At 37.9% G+C, this 22,280-nt stretch overlaps 1 protein-coding gene and 2 long non-coding RNA genes across 3 annotated transcripts in view; 1 reads left to right on the top strand and 2 right to left on the bottom strand.

The window, feature by feature from the left end:
• LOC309481069 (uncharacterized protein) overlaps positions 1–2,853 on the top strand; it is a 384,000-nt gene extending 381,147 nt beyond the window's left edge. Inside the window, 2 exon segments of the mRNA XM_082145806.1 lie at positions 714–887; positions 2,366–2,853. Of these exon segments, the coding sequence (XP_082001932.1) occupies positions 714–887; positions 2,366–2,372 (181 nt within the window). The 3' untranslated portion in view covers positions 2,373–2,853.
• The window catches only part of LOC309481167, a 113,992-nt gene that overhangs the window by 50,644 nt on the left and 41,068 nt on the right, over positions 1–22,280 (bottom strand). The gene's annotated exons all lie outside the window — the stretch shown is intronic.
• Positions 2,533–15,366, bottom strand: LOC309481157. Its single transcript, XR_014199915.1, has 2 exons — positions 14,950–15,366; positions 2,533–3,320 (listed from the first exon to the last, which is right to left on the bottom strand). It is a non-coding gene; the product is annotated as an uncharacterized lncRNA (long non-coding RNA).

Raw genomic sequence — 22,280 nt, 5'->3', positions numbered from 1 at the left:
AGTTCACGCGTGTGATCATAGGTAACTAAGCAACAGTGGAGAACTCGACAATCGACTAATCGACTGTGTGTGTGTGTGTGTGTGTGTGTGTGTGTGTGTGTGTGTGTGTGTGTAACAATCGTCTTTCTGAGGAGAGCTACGAGAATTTCTGTCTTCTCTGTCACTATCATCTTTATTGTCAGTGTCCTGAAGGGACGTAGATGTGTGACATTTGTATGAGATCAATACAAATTATATTACAATTATACTCGTCCCTCTCTCTCTCTCCTCTGTCTTGCTCTGCCACACACACTATAATGAATACCCGTTCTTTATAGCGTTCTTCCTATAAGATTATTTTACAAAGTAAATGCCAAAATCATCCAGGAAATTATGGAGTTCTGCTGGACCCTTAGAATCATCCCAATCCTCCACACACACACACACACACACACACACACACACACACACACACACACACACACACACACACACACACACACACACACACACACACACGTTGGGTTTACATGTTTTATGGGGACTTTCCATAGAAATAATGATTTTTATACTCTACAAACTCTATAATCAATCCCCTAATCCTAACTGATGAATTTTCACAATGTGAACTAATGAATATTTGTATATATTTCATATTGACAGGATTATGTTATTTTTTAAGTGTCATGTTTATCTCTGGATATAGGCTTAATGTGTGTCATTGTTCTCTACAGGTTGAGTGTGTGTGGTGTGACAGATGAAGGTTGTGTTGCTCTGGCTTCAGCTCTGAGATCAAACCCCTCACACCTGAGAGAACTGGATCTGTCTGGGAATAAACTAGGAGACTCAGGAGTGAAGCTGTTAGAGGATCTGAGGGATGATCCACATTATAAACTGGAGACACTAGAGTAAGAATAGTTTAACGATTTTCATCATCATATTTTTATTTAAAGTTCAAATGTCTGATTTACTCACTAGAAATATAAGTAAATTGTACCAGGTTCAGTAACACCACGTGTGTGTGTGTGTGTGTGTGTGTGTGTGTGTGTGTGTGTGTGTATGTGTGGATATTTTGTCTGAGATCATCAGATAACGAGTCTTAAATTCAGCTTCAGTTTCTGTAGGTCTCTGAACTTTAAACTGTGTTTAATATGAGTGTAATTCTGCTCATACTGTTGTGACTGATTGTGAAAATAATATTAATGTTATTTCCAGCTTTTCCCCTTTAACTGTCTCTATAGGCATCTTTACACAGCGAGTTAAGGCTGCTCTAAAGCGGCTCTGTGTCTGCTCAAAGTTCTGTGGAAAGACACAATGCCGCATGAAAGCAGACTTAAAATATGCCGGGTCTGACCCGCCTCAGCCCCTAGTGTCAAAGATGACTCTGATATTGTTTTGTTCAGTGTAAATGAACGCGATCTTGTGTCGCTCTAAACTACGCCATTGTCATGACAACCAAACGCGCGGCGCGAGAATCAAGAAGCGGAAGACTAAACATATCAGCCTAGCTCTTATATTACACACACACACACACACACACACACACACACACACACACACACACACACACACACACACACACACACACACACACACACACTCACACACACACACACACGCACACACACACACACACACACACACGACAGCAGAATTGTTCTTTCTGGCTCTTTGAAAAACATGAATGAATCCTGCGGTGATCGACCCGGTGTAATAATTCATAATATATTTGTAGCATTTGTTCCATCTGGAATAGTTTTATTAAGAAATATAAAATAGCTCTCAGTACCACAGAATTATGACAAACATCAGAGCGTGAGATCGCTATATCACACAGAGGAAATCTGACATTCTGTATTTTTATTTATCTTGAGTTTTATTTCTTTAATATTTAATTACTTTTAAATTCATTTTATAACACTTTGTTGAAACTGTAGTTTTAAAATAGTAATGTTCAAAGTATTATTTCCCACGATTTTAATAACTAATTCCTGTGTAAATGCATTTATGTTCTCGGCGTCAGAGAAGCAATAAACATTCTGTGTAAATGCACATTTTGTGATTTTATGCCGCTTCAGATTTGGTTTGTGTGTAAAGACGCCTTATGTGTGTGATAATCTGAGATCTGGGTTGTTATTAACTGATATTAAATGTGTAGTGAGTGTAATGGTCATTTCTGCTGGTTCTGGATCAGCTGTCCGGTGTGTGAAAGTGACCTTTCATGTGCTTTTGAGTTTGTAAAGTGACTTTGAGCATCAGAGAGAAGCGATATGATCATGCTTGAGAATGAATTAATATAGATTATCTAGTTAGTTTTCTTATGAAAAGATGTGACAGATGTAATATCTCATACTGCATATGTGACTGTGTGTGTGTTTTATTTTAGGTTATAGATGACAGTGTGATCTTGTGCTGATCATCTGATGGTGAATAAGGATCCACTACAGAGACTCAGTCAACAGAATCAACAGAGACTGAAGATACAGTGACTTCACTGTTAGAAATGAAGACTTCATTTAGATTTCAGCGATCCTCTGACAGACCTGATGAGGCGGCAGTGAAACACCTTTTATTTCACAGCAAATTACAGTTTCTCATTCATAGATTAATCATTTTATGTGTATAAACGCACAGTAACTCAAAAAGCTCTGAGTTTTGTCACAGAGTAAATAAAGAGCCTGAATATCTCTGTGTTTGTGTTGTACCAGCAGAGGGAGACAAAGACTGATGAAATATTCATTTTTCATAATTATGAGAAGAAGAAGAAACAGTTCAAGCTCACTTTTGGAAAACAATGGAAGCTCAAGTTTATACATCATGTTTTTAATAATGGTTGCATTACATGTGTATTAATGTATTAAAGGGGTCATATGATGTGTTTTCATGTTTTCTTTTTCTTTAGTGTGTTATGTAGATGTTTTTGCATGTATAAGATCTACAAACTTACAAAGTCTCCTACAAAAGATTTTTGGTGCTCGAGCCCCTTTTTCAAAATGAATCAGAAGTGCCCCTCTCAAACAAATATCAATGATAATATTGTGGTCAATAAAACAAAATGCATTCGATTATAATTAACATGACAATGTGAACAAAACTAATGACAATTTATTATTTTTTCCGAAGTGTTAACAACTTAGTGTTAACTAATAATTGTTATAAACTGGTACTACCAACAAAATATGAGTGCATTCCTGGAGCTGGGCGTCGTTACACTCCATCCTCATGATCGCTTTCTGCAGGACTTTTACAGCTTTCCTCAACTCACTGAAGTGACGTCGGTGTCCGGGTTAGCGCTAGCATTAGCCATCAGGCAAGTGTTATTTAAATAAACTCCTGATGTACTTACAAACTTTCCAATGCCTCGTTTTATGAGTACAGAACCTATTTGTTTTACTGTAGAAGTTTGGTGCCATTCTGGGCATTATTAATGGAGTAATTTACGAGATTCATCATAGGATCCATTAGCACATGCACTAAACCATCCGGCTGATGTCTCTAAATAAGCTCTAACTGTAATAATGTTCATCCAAGGGGTAAAAGGCTTCTGGGGGGTGTTCGGCTCGAGGTCATGGTGCAAAGGACCCTAGGTTAATTTGACTCCGAACCATCCCTTTAACCCTCTGGTTTTCTTCGGGGTCCTTTTAACCCGCAAATGACTTTTGCTGAATTTTAAAAAATGTTCTCTTTGTCCAAATGGCATGAAACTTTGTACGACTCTCAACCCTTTATAGATCTACACATTTTTTTACATGATATCTGTTTTTATGTTAGCGTGAAAAAGTCTCCAGTGACCCAGACAATAACATGTAACTTTGTAACAGAATAATAGTTTTTTTATTAACAAGTGTAAATTTACTCTGTTTATTAATGTTTTTACTCCACATTTATGCAGTTTTGGAGGATTTATGATATTTTTTAAATAGGTTTTTATACAAAAACAGCTTTTTATGTAAAATTCACTTTATAAAAGACCCAAATTTCTCAATTTCGTTTAGTGGCTGAAATGATAATTTTTTTACTTTTAAAACTACATTTTCCAAAATATGGGCAAAAATGTTACACTTAACCACGTACAATTATCCATGTTATCCCTATAAATGAAATTTAGAAATATGGGTCTTTTATAAAGTTAATTTTACATAAAAAGCTGTTTTTGTATAAAAAAAAAACTTTTTAAAATTAATTTATATAACTTTAAAATCTAGCATAGGCCTAAATACTGCACAAATGTAGAGTAAAAACATTAATAAACAGAGTAAAATTACATTTGTTTAAAAAAACAACTATTATTCTGTTTCAAAATTGCATGTTATATTCTGGGGTCCCTGGAGACCCAAATACAACGAGTGTTGGCCCAAATGAAGATAATCAGAGGGTTAAGGGATACAATTATTGACTACAGGGGGACTTTAAGTAAATATTCAAATAATCCTATCTAATTAATATAACAAGACTATAATATAGCTAGGCCTACTATAATTAATAATAACAATATACTATAACTATTCTAACCTGATATAATGTAATAATATACAGCCCTAACACATATATGACACAATAACGACAATGACAATGGGAGTTCTCTAACTCTCTGACTCTCTTGACACTACAACTGCTTCTGCTTCTCCTGCAACACCCACAAGGTGGCGCGAGTTTCGAACCCCTTTATCCGGAAGCGACACTCAGACCGAACCGATGACGTATCCACACAAACCGAGGCCTCGTTTGTCATTAGTCACGTGATTTTCACGTTAACAACACAAGCCTCGAATCGCGGCTTCATCTGGCACGGCCATTTTTTCTCGACACAATCTCCGACGCCTCGGTTCAAATGTCACATCATGCTGGGGGCTCAAGATGGCGACGTGAGCGGTTGGTGTATTTTGAGCTGAGACAGAGAAACATAGGGTCCACTTAATTTAATAAGATTTTAAATCGTATATGGTTGCTTAGTATTGCTAGTTATGCATTTGTAAAGACACTTTTGGAGACTTTCAACAACAGGTTTGTGTGTAAACGGTACTTTCTCAGCCGTTTGGTCGACATACACCGCGAAAGATGGAGAATTCTGTGGAGATGGAGACTGAATCTGCAAAAGAAAAAAGGTGTATTAATGATCTCCATTCTTATAGTTGTAAAGTGGTTGAAGGAGGTAACTGTAATACAAATCCTAATTCTCCAGTGAAACGTCCACCACAGAAAGCTAAGAATGATGGAGGAAATGAACTTTCTCTGACTGAGATGCAAGAGAACATCATTCGCATTCTGACGGCGAAAACTGACGAACCATCCGATCAAATTGACATGGCCGTCAAACAAAGCACTCTACAAATCGAAGGACTCAAAAAATGGAGACTTGGTATGGAGAAATGCCAAAGCAAATGAATATCTACAAAGAAAGCATCTCCGTTTTAAAGAGGATCTGACCGCTGCAGACAAAGAAGCACGCACCAAGTTATGGCCTCTTGCTGAAAAAAGCACACAAAGAGGGAAAGAGAGCGTACTTTGTAGGTAACAAGGCTTACATAGAGAAGAAAGAGGTTCGAGTTACCTAATGTTTCAGTAACTGAAATGTAGAGTACTTGGAGCAAGTCAATTTCTTAGGCCCCGTCCACTCTACTGCGTTTTCGTTTAAAAACGGAGACCTTTTGCTACGTTTGCACCTCCCGTCCACACTACAACGGCAAAAACAGGAGACCCAAAACGGAGAAGTTTCGAAACGCTGCGACCCGTTTTTCGTTTTGAATCTCCGGAGGGCGTTTTAGTCTGGACGGGTCAAAACGGAGGACTTTAGAAACGATGACGTAGTAGAGGCTCACGCTCGGCTCTATGATTGGGTGTCATCAGTCATGGCGTATATCTTTGCTAGCAGCTTTTGTGCAAGTAAATTCTGCATTTTTTTTCTGCTATAACTGCCTACATGCGCCGGAGGCAAACTATTATTCCAGCGATCTGTGACAATTCCCGTGTGCAGCGGCGGTATCGACCGTACATGGAGCGTCGGTTTTGGGTTAACCCGGGAAGAACCAGCGCATGGTGGGATCATTTTATCAATGAAGTTGTGTTTACACCGGCACGCGCATGCCCAGTGTTGGTGAATGGTCACGTGATCCGCGTTTTCAGTCGTTTTAATGTGGACGGAGATCAATTCTAATACGCAGCTAAAACGCTGGTGTGGACGGAGATCGTATTCGTTTTAATTCTCCGTTTCTAAACGAAAACGCAGTAGTGTGGACGGGGCCTTAGTAGCTAATGTATGCTGTAGGCCTATAGGTAACACGTTATGTTATAGGAATGGTAGGCTACCTGGACAATGTATATAAAAATGTGTTGGCTAAACAATCTTTGTGTTCATACGCAACTATAAGTACACAATTTGTATTTATATTTTGTTAATTTTTTTCAAGGTATATTGCAGAGCATTATATAGAAGATATTTATGCAACAAACAATAGTTTAAAAGACCCTAAAGTCCATGAGCCAGGGCCCCAAATTTGGTCCATCGGTATCATCTGGGGGGACAAAGTCTCATAGTGATTTTTGGCAAGGTATACACCCCTAGTACTAGAAGAATCCCGATAGCAGTGCAGGGGTGGAAGCGAAATCACTGTGTTCAGCTCATGAAGTTACTAACCCCCTAAGATTAATTCCGTTTTTGAAATCTGGTGTATATCTGGTTTAGGCTCATGCGAGGGATATTGTCAATATTCTATAATATGCTGCTTGGTATCGTTGGAAAGGGGACCTTTTAGGCTTTCATTTAAGCCCAGTACTGAATCTGTCTGACAAACACAGAGGTCACATGACTTCTTTAAACCAGAAATAACACACATTTTTTCACAATTTCCGCCTAAACTGTATGCTTTCTTTTATCCCTGTGGCATGAAAGAACACCACAGACACAAAACTCAACAACTTCAATACTCAAGGCACTCTGATGACTCAGAAAATGTATAATATACCCATACTATTTATTTGTGAGAGCCTTAAATTAGACTTCAAAATAGTCTTCAGAATAGAATAGAGCCAATAGAATGGACAGATAGAATACCCTATTAGTCCAGGGCCAAATGGCCTATTTATTCATGTACAGTTGTAATAAAAAGTAATTGTTTCAAAAGTGTTGTCAACATAACGCTTGGAAGTGGTTTAACAAAATGTTTCTATCATGTATTTTGATATTCACCCACTTTCAGTTAGAATGTCAGAAAGTAGCTCATGCACGGCATGTTGATGGATTTGACGAGGTTTTGTCAGTTTTGTGAAAAGATTGTTGGTTCAGTTGACTGGTTATAACAACACTACCAACACTACCAACCAATAGTGATTATCTAGCAGGCTAGCTAGCTTGCAGGTTAAACAGTGTAACAGTAATAATAACACGGAGTAAAAGTTGATCGATTTCAAAAATTTGACACAAAGTTCATGTAAAATATTATAATTTTTTTGTCGTCAGTTCATAATAATAAGTAAAGTTAGAAGGGAAATCCCGGGAAAATGATCTCCACTTAGAAAAGGTGGTCTGCACCCACCGCCATCTTGGCCATCCGCCCCGCTTCTAATTGACTTCACTTGTCTCCGTTGAATCCAATGGAGTCGCTGTGTCCAGTTTATATACTGTCTATGTTCCAAACACTGATAGTTCCAGCGCTAAACCCCATTCATGTTCAGTGTTTCTGAAGTACGCTCGCTGGTAAGTTGAAGAAATTACTGCATTTTTGACATTTGAACGCATTAGCCGTCCTCTCATGAATTTAGTTGCAATTTATGTAGCCAACTTTAGTTAATGTTTATTGGAAGATAATAGTTAATTGCAGCTAGCTTACATGACCAACACTTCATTAACGTTAGCTACCAGTCAGAAATGTGTAAATTCAATACTGAGGTCATAGTTAAATGTGATGTTGCACTATATTGTATTCAGAGGTTTTTTTGTCAACCTTATTTACATATTATGGTCAGAATATTAGAAATACATCTGGATATAAAGCAAATAAGTACAGCAGCTGCACCCCCACAAATAAGACCTCACTGCTAAAACATGTAAATGAATGTAAAAAATCCTGAACATTATAGAAAAGCAGAATTTTGAGCTTTGTATGTACGGTATCATAATGCAATAAAAATATAAAATTATATTTTCCATAATTTGCATAATTTGTTGGATGAGCAAAATAATCATCCAGCTTCTTCCATAATGTTAATGTGTAAGAATAACAATTTGGATAACAATAGTGGTTTGTATATATATATATATATTTGTTCTCATTTAATTTCAAATTATGTACAGGAGTACAGAGTCAAAATAACAGAAATCATGACAAATGTCCAAATAGGTATAAACTCACTTCTGTAATCTCAACCCCTGAAAATGTTTAGGAAACATAGGCTTTCAATGTGTATTTAATCTGTCCTTCAGTGTATTAACTTTAACACCGTTTCCTCTTTCTTTACCACTACCAGTTCTCTCCAACAGCATCAGGCATTGTTCAGGACCCGGTCTCCTCTGGGGCCGATGACACGCTCTGCTTCTGGCAGGGGAACGCTCTCACCCAAACATCCAAGTAACTACCATTACTTATAGTGTGGAGTTTGAATGCTTTTGTTATCAATATATGGCTAAGCGTTTGACTGATTCTCGATTCACCGCCAGGTCTCCAGATTATCCTGCAGCGTCGGTAGCAGAATGTAATGGCTACTGTGAACACTTGTATTCCTCTTCTGGCCTGCTTTCTGCCATCTTTCTCTCCCTGGAGGAAGTCCAACGAGTTTCTTTGAAGACAGATATCTCCATAGATAGAATATATAATTGGGGGCAATAAAGTGTATTTCTTTTCTAAGGTTACTCAGGATAACTAAAAAAGATAACTAGGACTCTTATGTAAAAAAAAATCTAAAAATCATAATAGATTTATAAGCCTTACTTAAGTCAAATTTACAGATAAAGAGTCAATAAAATTGACTGGGAAAATCCAAGTAAACTTAACTTAAACGTTACTAATTAAAGGTACTAATACATGTTTGTAAATTTACTAGCCTTTTCTGAGTGAAAAATGTTAGCTAGCTTTTTTCAAGTAAATTCAACTCTATTCTAAATTCTTATTTTTTACAGTGTGAGTGTATCTTCTGAATCCCACTCTATGCTGTACCTTAAGACAGACACAAAGAACAGTGCACTTGTTTTGTGTAAAGTTTTCATGACCTTGGTTTTAAATTCATTGTGTTCATTGTGTTCATGCATGATATGAAATTTGAGTTTAACGTCAAATGTTTAGTGGAAACCTTGAACCTTGAATGTATTTCATTTAAATGATATGCTTATTTATGCTACATACCTTCAATACATAGGCCCCACATGAAGTGGCATCCTATTGAAGTGGGTGTGGCAGTGTGTCACATGCCCATCTAGAAGGATTAAGCCCTCTGTGTCTCATGAATGATCTAAAAGACATATACTGTAAGGATGCTTCAATGTATACTATATACATTAATTGCATTTGACACACATTCAACTTTGTTTGTACAGACTGCCTGCCTGTGTTTGACCTTGCCTGTTCTTTGGATTACCCCTTAAATAAATCTGCATTTGGATTCTCCACCTTTGTGTCTTAGAGCCGTTTGTGACAAATATATACAGGTTAGGTTAAAGAAAGCATGACAATGGAGAATAAGGGAGTGATAACTGTGTTTTAGAGAAAAGGAGACTATCTAACTATAACTTATACTTAAGTATTTTTATACTGAATAGATGTAGGGTACAATATAGGGAAACTATATTAGAAGAACCTTTAAACTAATTACGTTACAATGTAGTTTACAATTGTGATATGAAAACAAAACTGTTGGGTACAGTAAAGTAACACCAGAGGTGGGCACAAATACATCAAAAACTATTTTGTTACAAACTACAAATACTGGCTCATGAAATGTAACAAAATAAAATACAAAATACTGATGTGAAAAATGTATTTAAATAAAATACAAGTAATTAGTATTTTGAAAATACAAAAATACTCCCACAATAATCTTAAAGGGTTAGTTCACCCAAAAATGAAAATTCTGTCAGTAATTACTCACCCTCATGTTGTTCCATCCCCGTAAGACCTTCGTTCATCTTCTCGTTCATTATGATAATGTCTTTATTCAAATGATTTATTTGATTAATTATTCTTTACATGTTATGGAGATATTTAATCATTTATAAATATTCTACTATATGCTCTGATATATTTCTAAATGCAAGATCTTTGGATTCTCTTCTGTGCTGTAATAACTATGTAATTTCTCTTACTTTAATTTTGATCTCATTAACCACAGCACCACATCCCTCTACCCAAAAAAGGGGTGAAGAACTCACCACCTCTTTTCCCACTCCCAAATCGGGATCGAAACGTCACAAAGGGGATGCAGATTCTATTGAGCGACAGAAACTTAATTTGTTACAGCAAGTTACTTCAGTTCTTGCCACTCCAGATCCTTACAGTTCCTTTGGACATCAAGTTGCTGTGGAACTTAAATTAATAAAAAATGTAAGCATACAGACCAGGGCAAAGAAAAAAATATCATATAAACTAGTGCTAACATGTTGCCAAACAACTGTAAACAATCTAGCCCTTGCTAGCGCACTACTGTAAACATTTTAAAACAGTTAAAAATCGTACCTCTAGTTCTCGCTGAAGAACAGACAATCCATGCCTGATCCCGACTTCCCAACCATTTTCTCGTCCACGCTTCGTTTGATTTTTCTTTTGTTTTTTATTGCTACAAAGAATAAGTATTAATACAGAAAGTTGCCGCGACACACAATCCATTTTGTTTACATGCGCTTCCCCGTGAGATCGCGTCACGTGAGGTGCTAAATCTTAATATCTTGTAGTGTGTGATGCGCCACTATTCTCAAATATTGTAGTGTGAGCATGTTTAAGATCTGAGGGAAGAATATCTGCAGAGATTCTCCTTAAGTGTGTGTGCTGCAACCAGATTTCACTATCGGTTAGGATTTTTTAAATCCTGTAGTGTGAGCCAGGCTTAAAGCATCAAAACCTTCGATCCTAGGGAGACTCCAAGAAGGCTGGCGTTTTGGATGAGACTGAGGTCTGTTAGTGTTGGTCAGCAGGACTTTTTCAAGCATGTCAATGACCTTTTCAAGAGCAGAGAAATCTGTACATTTCTGTGGTTGCTCGCACACTGTGGGAGCGGGCACTGGAGCTGCATTAAAATCAGTCTTGTTGACTGAAACTCTCTCATTTCAACTACTATGCCCTGTACTGGTGGCTTTGAAAGACAACTCTGACTGATAGTCGTTAAGCACAGCCTGTACTTCATGTGCTGACCACTTGTCAATCGGTTTTGACCTGAAGGTTAGGGCTAAATCCTTACTCGGGCAGTGTCTGATAAACATGTGCACCACTTCCACACTGGGCTTGTCAAGTGTTTTACCGTGCTCTCGAAGACATTCTGAAGCAACATCCGCTGCCTTGTTGAGTCTCAGCCAGTAGTCGTACGGATTCTCATCCTCCTCAGGCAAGGTAGTGTAAAAATCAGCAAGCGGGACCGGCGAGTAATGATTACAACTGAAATGTTTGCGCAACAGGCTATAGACAGAATTTGGACAGACAGTGGTGGCAGAATCACAGTTCCTGATCCAGAGTTTGACTACATCCTTTGCTTTACCACGCAGGTGCACAAGAATTTCTTCCACATGTTCGTCAGAATTCATGTTGCTCTTTTTAACAAATGTCCTCAACAGATCTTCCCATTCCTCAATTTCAATTGTGTCAGAACTATCCCCTCTGAATGAAGGTGGCTCCTTGACTTTTCTGTGCTGAATTACTTGACTTTGCGACAGATTTACCATGCCTGATGGGCTGTTAATAGCCTTAGAATCGCCAGGTACTGTAGTTGTCTATTTGGCATGTCAATGTCCAAGCTAAAAGGACTAAGATGGGACATAATGTTGTCTGCTAACTGTTGGCCAATTTGATGGACAATTGAACTCATTTGTCCTAACATATCAGGCACACCATGGTCAGCATTAGGTGTTGACGTGCTGAAATCTCTAGACTTTTGATTGACATTTGACTGCATGTCTGCTGCATCTCCAATCTCCCACAGTACACACCCTACTTGTAATGTCAGGTCTGCTATCACTATTCCCAGTATTGGGGCTGTCCATTGAAAAGGGAAGTGGTACACCTAAAACCCCTCTGCCTCTGCTCTGCCTACTGGACTAGGACTGAATTGGTCAGGCGAATATCTCCTGCTATTACTCATTATGAACGAAACAAATGTGCTGCAAGTTCACACACACATATAAACATAAACTCAATGTCAATGATCAGAGTGAAATGTCCCATAAACTGAGAAAGGATCAAGTGAAAGTGTCTCTTGAACACGAACGGCTGTGACCCAAGGACGAGCTGTTAAACTGATGACGGTGATTTCCATCAACTTGCTTGAAGACGCGACCCATAACAACACAGCGGCATCACAACTTCACGGCACCAATAGCCGCGTTTCCCGTTTCCCGTGCTAGTGCGTGCCTGGGCCTGTCGCGTTTCCACTGTCACTTCCGGGGCTTGATCGGGGCTTACTCGGGGCCAACGGCCAGGATTTCTGGCCCGTTGAATACCTTGGGCCAGAGCGGGCCAGCTCGGGCTAGAGGAGTGGTTACAAACAGAGTCCAGAGTTCACCTGAGTCGGGAGACGGCAGCGCCGGATGATTCTGTCAGCATTAAAGACTTTTAAAATAATTTAACTCGCGTTCATGTTTGAATGCCTTCTGTTTGTGATGCAAAAGACTATAAACACTTGAAGATACGCATAGTAAAAAAAAACATAGTGAACGCTTGAAGAAATCAGACCAATCATAAAGGCTATCACAATCATGTTTTATTTTATTTTTTTATCTGTCAGTCGCCTACGTTTCGTCTCTTTATACCGGACTATCATAAAATAAAGCAACTTTTTTCGGGAGCTTCCTCTGTTTCTCTGACTGAAAATATCTGTATGGGAGTCGAGAGAGTGCTAAAGCTCCTCAGGTCGTATTTTTGGTGCCATATATTTGTAGAAATGATCATTCTTTCTAAATGTGATGTAAATATCCTGTCCTGAAGAAATCATATATCCTGAATATATATCATAAATCAAAAGCAAATATCCTGTCCTGTAACTACCAGATAAACAGTAACAGATGCGACTGAAGAAGTAAGTGTGTCCTCTTTCTTTTGTGAAATAGACCTAACGTTAACGGTAATTTATTTCTGAGTGACTAATGTGCAATTTTGACATAAATTAATTCATTATGATCAATGTATACCCTTTATTGTAAACCTGTGGTAAAACATCGATGCTTGGGTTTTAAATATTCAAGTAAACAACAAAAATGCCAGCAAACGGCCGCTTTTATCATGTTTGTTTTCAACGCTGTTTCCAGTGATTTCTGATTAGTTTTCTGATAAAACTTTCATTTGTTGGTGAAATGATGGATTAGTGTGACCAAGGGCGTAGATTTGGTTTGAACATTGGGGGGGGGTTGAAGTTTGGGTATGCCTCCTGATATTGTGATCATGGTATAAATATTTCCACTGTCACTTCCGGGGCTTGATCGGGGCTTACTCGGGGCCAACGGCCAGGATTTCTGGCCCGTTGAATACCTTGGGCCAAAGCGGGCCATCTCGGGCTAGAGGAGTGGTTACGAACAGAGTCCAGAGTTCACCTGAGTCGGGAGACGGCAGCGCCGGATGATTCTGTCAGCATTAAAGACTTTAAAATAATTTAACTCGCGTTCATGTTTGAATGCCTTCTGTTTGTGATGCAAAAGACTATGCGCACTAACCATTACCATAGTAAACACTTGAAGATACGCATAGTAAAAAAAAACATAGTGAACGCTTGAAGAAATCAGACCAATCATAAAGGCTATCACAGTCATGTTTTATTGTATCTGTCAGTAGCCTACGTCTCGTCTCTTTATACCGGACTATCATGATAAAATAAAGCAACTTTTTTTTCGGGAGCTTCCTCTGTTTCTCTGACTGAAAATATCTGTATGGGAGTCGAGAGAGTGCTAAAGCTCCTCAGGTCGTATTTTTGGTGGCATATATTTGTAGAAATGATCATTCTTTCTAAATGTGATGTAAATATGTCCTGTAACTACCAGATAAACAGTAACAGACGCGACTGAAGAAGTAAGTGTGTCCTCTACCTCCTCTTTCTTTTGTGAAATAGACCTAACCGTAATTTATTTCTGAGTGACTAATGTGCAATTTTGACATAAATTAATTCATTATGATCAATGTATCACTTTTTATTGTAAACCTGTGGTAAAACATCGATGCTTGGGTTTTAAATATTCAAGTAAACAACAAAAATGCCAGCAAACGGCCGCTTTTATCATGTTTGTTTTCAACGCGGTTTCCAGTGATTTCTGATTAGTTTTCTGATAAAACTTCCATTTGTTGGTGAAATGATGGATTAGTGTGACGTTGTTCCAGAGAGGCGTGTTACGGGCGTGTTTTAGTGAAGCGCTGTGGAGCTTCTGGCCTGACAGTGGAAACGCGGCTAATGTGATGGTGTTGTCTGGGCTGTCTGCACAATGGAGATACAAACGTGGAAATAGGGGTTTCACTTCACAGAGAATAAATCAGTTCCACAGCATATCTCGTTATCTCTGCGGTTTATTTAAAACAGTACTCTTTCTTTTTAATCTTTTTCTTTTGCGTTGTGATCGTATAATGAGTACAATTTTGCAGATTGACAATTATAAAACATTTTCAGTGAATTAATCACAAATCAAATCAATGAAAAACTCAATTAAATTCAATAGAAAGGGAAACATCCCCACCTAGTGGTGAACATGCACAATTCTACATGAATAAAGCAATTAATCCATAAAACACATTATAACAATATATTTTATACACATTACCTGCACAGTGGAGATACAAACGTGGAAATAGGGGGTTTCACTTCACAGAGAATAAATCAGTTCTACATAAAACACAAGACAATGCACAAATTAACTGCGGTTGTGCCTCGTAATACAATGTCAAAATAACTCGATATAATATAACACACTCGACGCCAAACACACATCAAAATATGCCTTACAAGTTCATTGCAGGATAAATCTACAATAAAGGGGTTATTTATGTGTTTTGAACACTTTTAACTGGCAGGTGTACAAAGAAAAAACGTAAGTTTATCTAATCCTTTTTTTTGTCCTAATCTTTCAATCAGAGATTTAATATTGTTTTAAATTGTCACGATGCTATCAAACATCGCATCATAAACCACTTATGCTTGTGATTACAGGAGGATTGCCTTCGTCTGTCACTAGCCACTGTTTTTCCTGGATTTAATCATTCTGTTTTACTTTTTATTTCTGTGTGTGTGTGTGTGTGTGTGTGTGTGTGTGGACCGTATCTATTTATTTGACTTTATTCACTGTAGTCTAGGTATTGTTAGACTTTATATCCTGTAACTCATTCACTATGAGACTTTTATACACTGTGATTTATTTATTGTAGAATTGTTCACTGTTATCTACGGGGAACATTTGTCTGCTCTGATTGCCTATCAGTGTATCATGGTGTTTAGTGTTTAATAAAATTATATTTGAGTACATCAGTCCCATTTCTGTTCCTTCATTGGACACAACCTGCCTAAATAGTTTAAAGGGGAGCGCTGTTTGGATTTTCTAGTTTAGAGATTCAGATTGCGTGCGTTTGAGCGCCACCTAGGGGTCACACATAGAACATAACTTTTTATTTAAAGCAATTGAATTGTTTGGGTTTGGCAGTTATTTCCAGAAAGCTATCAAAACCCTATAGAGAGGATGTCCCAGTTCTGTAAAATGATCAAGGGGGACTTCTGGCAGATTTGAGATAGGTAGAGGGATCAGACAAGGGTGTCCGATCTCCCCATTTTGGTTTTTGTTAGCAACGCAAATAATGGCCCTTCACATTAAAAAAGGACATTTTCAAGGAATTACAGCATTAGGGAAAACATTGAAGTTGTGTCAGTTTGCAGATGACACTGCTTTATTATTGAAAGATTGGAATGAAATCATTAAAGCAGTGAAATGCATAAAATAATTGTCAGATGTATCAGGGCTAGGAATGAATATGAATAAATCTGTTTCCTCTTAAAGAATGTAGTTTAACGATTTTTTTTAATATTCCAATTGCAAATCAAGTAACATATCTGGGAGTTGTTATATGTAAAGATGAAAATCTGCGTAACAATTTAAACTTCAATCCAATTATTAACAAAACTAGTGAGAGGTTTAATGTGTGGTTACAAAGGGATCTGTCAATTCAGGGACGGGTACTTCTGTCAAAAGCTGAAGGAATCTCCAGATCAGTCTATGTGTCTATCATTGGATATTCCCCCTAAAGTTACCAAACAATTGGATAAAATGCCTTTTGATTTTATATGGAGAAATGTTATGCAACCCCAAAGATCATGGTGGTTTAGAGGTTTTGAGTTATGAGGCTTTGAACAATGTATTTAAAATAAATTGGCTTATTCAGTATTTCAAAAATAAAGACAGTATTTGGAATTCCTTTCCTAACTTTCTATTTAAACAATTGGGCGACCTCTCATTTTTATTGAAGTGTAATTATTCAATTGAAAAAATAGCAAACTTTAATAAACAAGCTCTCATGGCATGGACACTGGCCCACAAACATAACTTTTCACCTAGGAGAGATTATATGTGGAACAACAAAGACATCCTTTACAAAAATAAATCTCTCTTTTTTGATTACTGGTTTGAAAACAATATTATATTAGTTAGTCAGCTTTTGAATAATGATGGAAATTTATTAACATATAGAGAATTTTTGAATAAATTTAAAATACCAGTTAGACCTAAAGACTACGGAAGCGTATTGCATTTACTTGAGGGAAAAAAATCTACTCTGTTTTTCTGAATTAACGAGTTAATTATCTCAGAATTACAAGATAATTAAGTCATTAATTCAGAAAAACAGAGCAAATTTTTTTTTATGAAAAATTATCTCATAATTCTGAGATAATTAACTCAATAATTCAGAAAAACAGAGCAAATACATTTTATTTCAAGAAAAAATTATCTCATAATTTTGAGATAATTAAGTCATTAATTCAGAAAAACAAAGCAAAAACTTTTTATTCATGAAAAATGATCTCGTAATTCTGAGATAATTAACTCGTTAATTCAGTAAAACATTTTTTCCTCAAGTGAATGCAATACGCTTCCGTAAAAGACTTTGCAGTTGTAATGGATGCAATTCCCAGGAAAGTATTGATCCTTCTTAGAAATGCATCACAGGAGGAAGATCTACATTTTACAGATATCATGGGTGAAATATTTCTTGGTAATACAAATATTTTACAAAATAAAGTCTCAAATAACTACATTAGGAATATACTTAATAATATTGTTTACCCTCCAGCTCGTTTTTTCTGGTCATCTGTTTTTGGAGATGTAAATTGGCGTAATGCTTGGCGAACAGTAGATCAATTCTACATTAATAAAGTAAAAGAAGTCTCTTTTAAAATAATGCATAGAATATATCCAGTAAAACATGTGCTGGAACGTTTTAAATTAGATATTGATTACTCCTGCAATTTTTGTAAAGGTGAAAAGGAAACAATTTTTCATTTATTTTTCCATACAAAAATATTTAGGATTGATGTGGAGTGTTTAATTAAGAACAAATTGAACATTGATTTACAGCTGAGTGGATTTCACATAATGATACACTTCAATGATAATGGGATTGAGAAAGATAAGGTATACATACAATTGTTAATATTAATGGGGATGTTTCATATTCATAAAATGAAATGGTCTGACTCCAAACCTAATTTTTCTTGCTTTAAAAATGATTTTAAGCTTTATTGTTCTGTTGTGTGTAATTGCACAAGTAAAAAGGCAATTAGAGCTTATAGCATTGTAAGCAGGGATGATGTTGTATAAAATAGCACCTTTTTCTGTTGTTTGTAATACTTTTTTTCTTGTCCTCTGGCACTGTTCTTATTTTATTTTACTTTATTTACTTGTATTTGTTTTACTTTGAATGATTACGTCTCATTGTATTGTTCTGGTTCATGGCATTAATAATAATAATAATAATAAGTCACATCACTAGCGGTGTGTGTAAAGAGCTGAAGACGAGAGTCCTGTGGATTCCCCCCCACAGCTCAGAGGATCTGACGTCACAGCAGCGCGGTGAGACTCACTCAACTAGTTATAATAAAATCTCCATTATGATATCAGTCGATAAACAAACACTTCTGGGATGTTTCATAACGCAGACTTTACCTAACCTACCTTACCCTAACCCTAACTAGTAAGTTAAGAGAGTTTGAAAGCTAATTTTCATACAGTAACTTCTGGTTTCTGTGTGTAAATCGTCCTCCAAAATGTCCAACGGTGTCTTTAATGTTTTTACTTCAGTGTCATGAAAGCTTTGTGGGTGATGGACAGGGTTTACATTAAGACAGGAGTGTGCCTTAATCTAGTTAATCGTGCATTTCTTTTCTTTTATTCCACAGCTGATGTGTGCAGTTTTTTTTTTTTGCTTGCATTAAAATAATTTTCTCTTGTTTTGTTTTTTAATCGCAGTCTTTTTCTTCTTCCATTCATGCTTATCAGCGCCATGCAATCTTAAGCTTTTCTTGGTTCAGCTGCACACAGTCTGAAAAGGTTTATTGGCAGTTTAATAAAATAAAAGAGCCTTTCTAAGAGCCATCGTTTAAGCTGTTGACTTTTCTACCTTGAGAAAGAACATTAAACGAACAACTTAAAAGGGCATGACAAATCATGACATAAGACTGACATCACTGAACAAATATAACGTCTGATGTTTGCATACGTGCATACCATTACGACATTCTTCGTGAATAAACATGACCTCTGATGTTTGTATACATATATACCAACGTACCATCACGTCACATATGCAAATATAAGGCTTGTTCGACTTCATGCAGCTCTGCGCAGACCGATCGGTGGCTGACTTGAAGCATTGCATGCCAGTTAGAAATTTTGTCCGACTTGATACAGCCAGAGAATGTCTAATACGGGGAGAAGTGCCACTCTCAGTAAACTTCCGGTTGCAGTTCCACTCTGGCTCCACATGAGGGCGCTCACAGGACGAGTGCAGTTCCACTCTGGCTCCACATGAGGGCGCTCACAGGACGAGTGCAGTTCCACTCTGGCTCCACATGAGGGCGCTCACATGACGAGTGCAGTTCCACTCTGGCTCCACATGAGGGCGCTCACAGGACGAGTGCAGTTCCACTCTGGCTCCACATGAGGGCGCTCACAGGACGAGTGCAGAATGAATGGAGGTCTATGAAGCTATACCCCTCGAAATCTATAATTTATTGTCTTGTAATTTGAATGTTGTATTCGAAAGGAGATGCAAAGAAATTACACATTGCTGGGTGTTAGATTTTTTAGAGTCACTTAATTGCTTTAAAAAGTCTTTTAAAATGTCAATGACGTCACACACATCGTACGACCAGAGATACTGCTTTACGGCAATCCTTCAGTCACTTTGGTGCTTTCGCGCTCTGCACTTTCTTTTCTCTCTAGGAATCGACAACACAGCTGACACAGGCAAACACACGTGCTGGAAGAGTTGTTGTTTTGTTTGTTTCTGGTCCCACTTTGGATGCCACAATGCCATCAAGTGGTATCTCTGGTCAACAACAACTCAACCAGTAAGAAATCGAAAGGACATAAGTACTCGTTCATTCAACTTTCGACCTATAACCCATGTTGAACTTGCAAAACCTACAATCAAATCTGAGATTTCTCAACGGCAATCGGGTGAAAGAGACAAATTTAGCCGTCTAGCTCCATAGACTCCCATTCATTCTGCACTCATGGGCGATCGCCCCCAGTGGAGCTCTGGTGGAACTACAACCAAAGTTCGGTACAGACTTAATACGGAGTGGCCAGGCTCTCCGTAGACGGGCTCTGAAACAGTGCCGACGGGATCTTTTTCGGGATCTTCGGAGGACTGAAGAGATCGGAGCTTTAAATTTAATATCTACATTTCTATAATTAATTATTTCACACCGAGAGTGAGGACGGGGGCCTTGATTTCACGGCTTTACTTCCTGCTCACGACTGCGCAGGTCTGGTCCCGAGATCGCTACTGCGCAGACTCAAGCCCCAAGATGTCAGCGCCATATCGGGACACTGGCGGCTTCACTTCTCACGAAGATGGCGGAGAGAGCAGACGCATTGTGAATAGCTCAGAGTAGCAAAGCCTTGAAAATCAAAGGAATGAACTTTTAACTCAACAAAACCCTGAAATATCAGATGTAAAACCGTAGGGAACTTATCATAATAATTCAGAAACGTGTGAGTGACCCTGAGCACCTCCTGGAGTACGATATTGCAGACCATAACATGGCTAGCACAAAAGCTAATGCTAAATTGAAGGCTCTCCAAGAACACGACTATGGTGGTCCAGAAAGGATGGAAACTAACACCAGAGGAACCAAAAACACCTTAGCATCTCCTTCCAAACCACCAGCACCACAGAAGAAGTCAAAACCAGACGACGCCGTGACTGCTGGAGCCCATGCTGAAGACGCCTCTAACGCTGCGATCCTGCTATCGGCACTCTTCAAAACATGATGCAGGACTTCAAAGCGGAGCTAAAGCAGAACACGCTGACCATAGCCAACATCGCGAAAGCTGCCAGAGTTTAACTCTGCCGAACTCAAAGAATGTAAAACACAGTGCCAAAAACTGCACGTCGAGGTGAAACAACTCAAAGAGGAGAACACAGATCTGGGGGAAAGAGCAGCAGAGATGGAGCGTTATAAAAGAAGAACCTGCGAGTAAATGGCTTACAGGAGGGAAAAGACGAAAACACACGACAAATCATCTCTGATATCATCGGAAAGATTGTGCCACACTGGAGGGAGAAGATGGATTTCATCCTGGATTCGGTGCACCGACTGGGGCCGAGTAACACCAGCCGCCCTCGTCAGATCCTCATGCAGTTCACAGGACGCCACTTCAGGGACGAACTCTGGCGGATCACCAAACTTCACCCCGTCTGCAAGCATCTCAACATCCGCTTCGCAGAAGACCTTACCAAGGAAGACAGAGAGGCACGGAGGGCTGTGTGGCCGAAAGTTGAACAAGCAAGGAAGGCAGGACTAAAGACAGTGTTCCGGGTCCCCATGCTTTCATTAATGGACAAAGAGTCTCACCATAGACACAACTATCCAGGGTTTTTGAATCCCGAAAACAAGTGAGTTTGAATGAAAATTCTCGGGGTTTTGCTACTATTACAAATTCCTGATAGGAAACTTCTACTGTTGTTTTAAGTAAGTTCAACAATCCATTGTTGTTGATTGTTTATTAATTTGTTTTTGTTCAGTTTAAAGAGTAACATTTCTCTAATTTCTGCAAGGGGTTTAAGAAACATGACAAAGAGAAAAAGTATTTTCTTATTTTGTAAAGGGAAGAAGTCAAATATATTTGTTTTGCAGGAAACGCATTCTAAGGTTGATGATGTTATATTTTGGTCTAAACAATGAGGAGATGAAGCTTACTTTAGCCACGGCACTTCAAGGTCAGCTGGTATCGCCATCCTCCTAAGTAACTTCAAAGGTCATATTGTGTCCCATATGGCAGATGAATTTGCTCACTGGCTGATTCTTATCATAAACATAGGATGGTCTGAAATTCATCTTAGTCAACATTTATGGATATAACATCAGTAGAGAAAACCGAAACCTACTTGAACAAATTGGTTTACATTTAGACAATCTCAAAAGAACACACTCAACTGATGACATCATCATTGGAGGCGATCTAAACCTAGTTCATGATTTTTTTTATTATAAATATCCTTGCAGATACTCTGCCAGTCATCCAAACACCATATTCACAAACTTTTGCGAAAAACAAAATTTGGTTGATACTTGGAGACACTTAAATCCAGAAATATCTAAAAACTCCTGGTTTAGCTCAAGCCACAGTTATAAATCCAGAATTGATCATTGGTTAATGGCAAATCATTTGCTATTTTATAATATTAGCTCTGATATTTCTTCTGCACCACTAACAGATCATAGTGTTATTTTACTACAGATCAAACCCAATGACAACAATGTCCACTCACACATATATTGGAAGTTCAATTCCAGTCTGCTCAAAAATAATGACTACTGCCAAAAAACGAATTATTAATTAAAGAAAATGCCAATTCTGAGGAGCTCACAACTGCTCCCAAAAGTGGGAATTCCTAAAATATAAAATACGCCAATTTACCATC

The sequence above is a fragment of the Leuciscus leuciscus genome (genome assembly GCF_965113295.1).
Source record: "Leuciscus leuciscus genome assembly, chromosome: 18".
Taxonomy (NCBI): Eukaryota; Metazoa; Chordata; class Actinopteri; order Cypriniformes; family Leuciscidae; genus Leuciscus; species Leuciscus leuciscus.
This window is presented reverse-complemented; position numbering and strand designations above follow the sequence as displayed.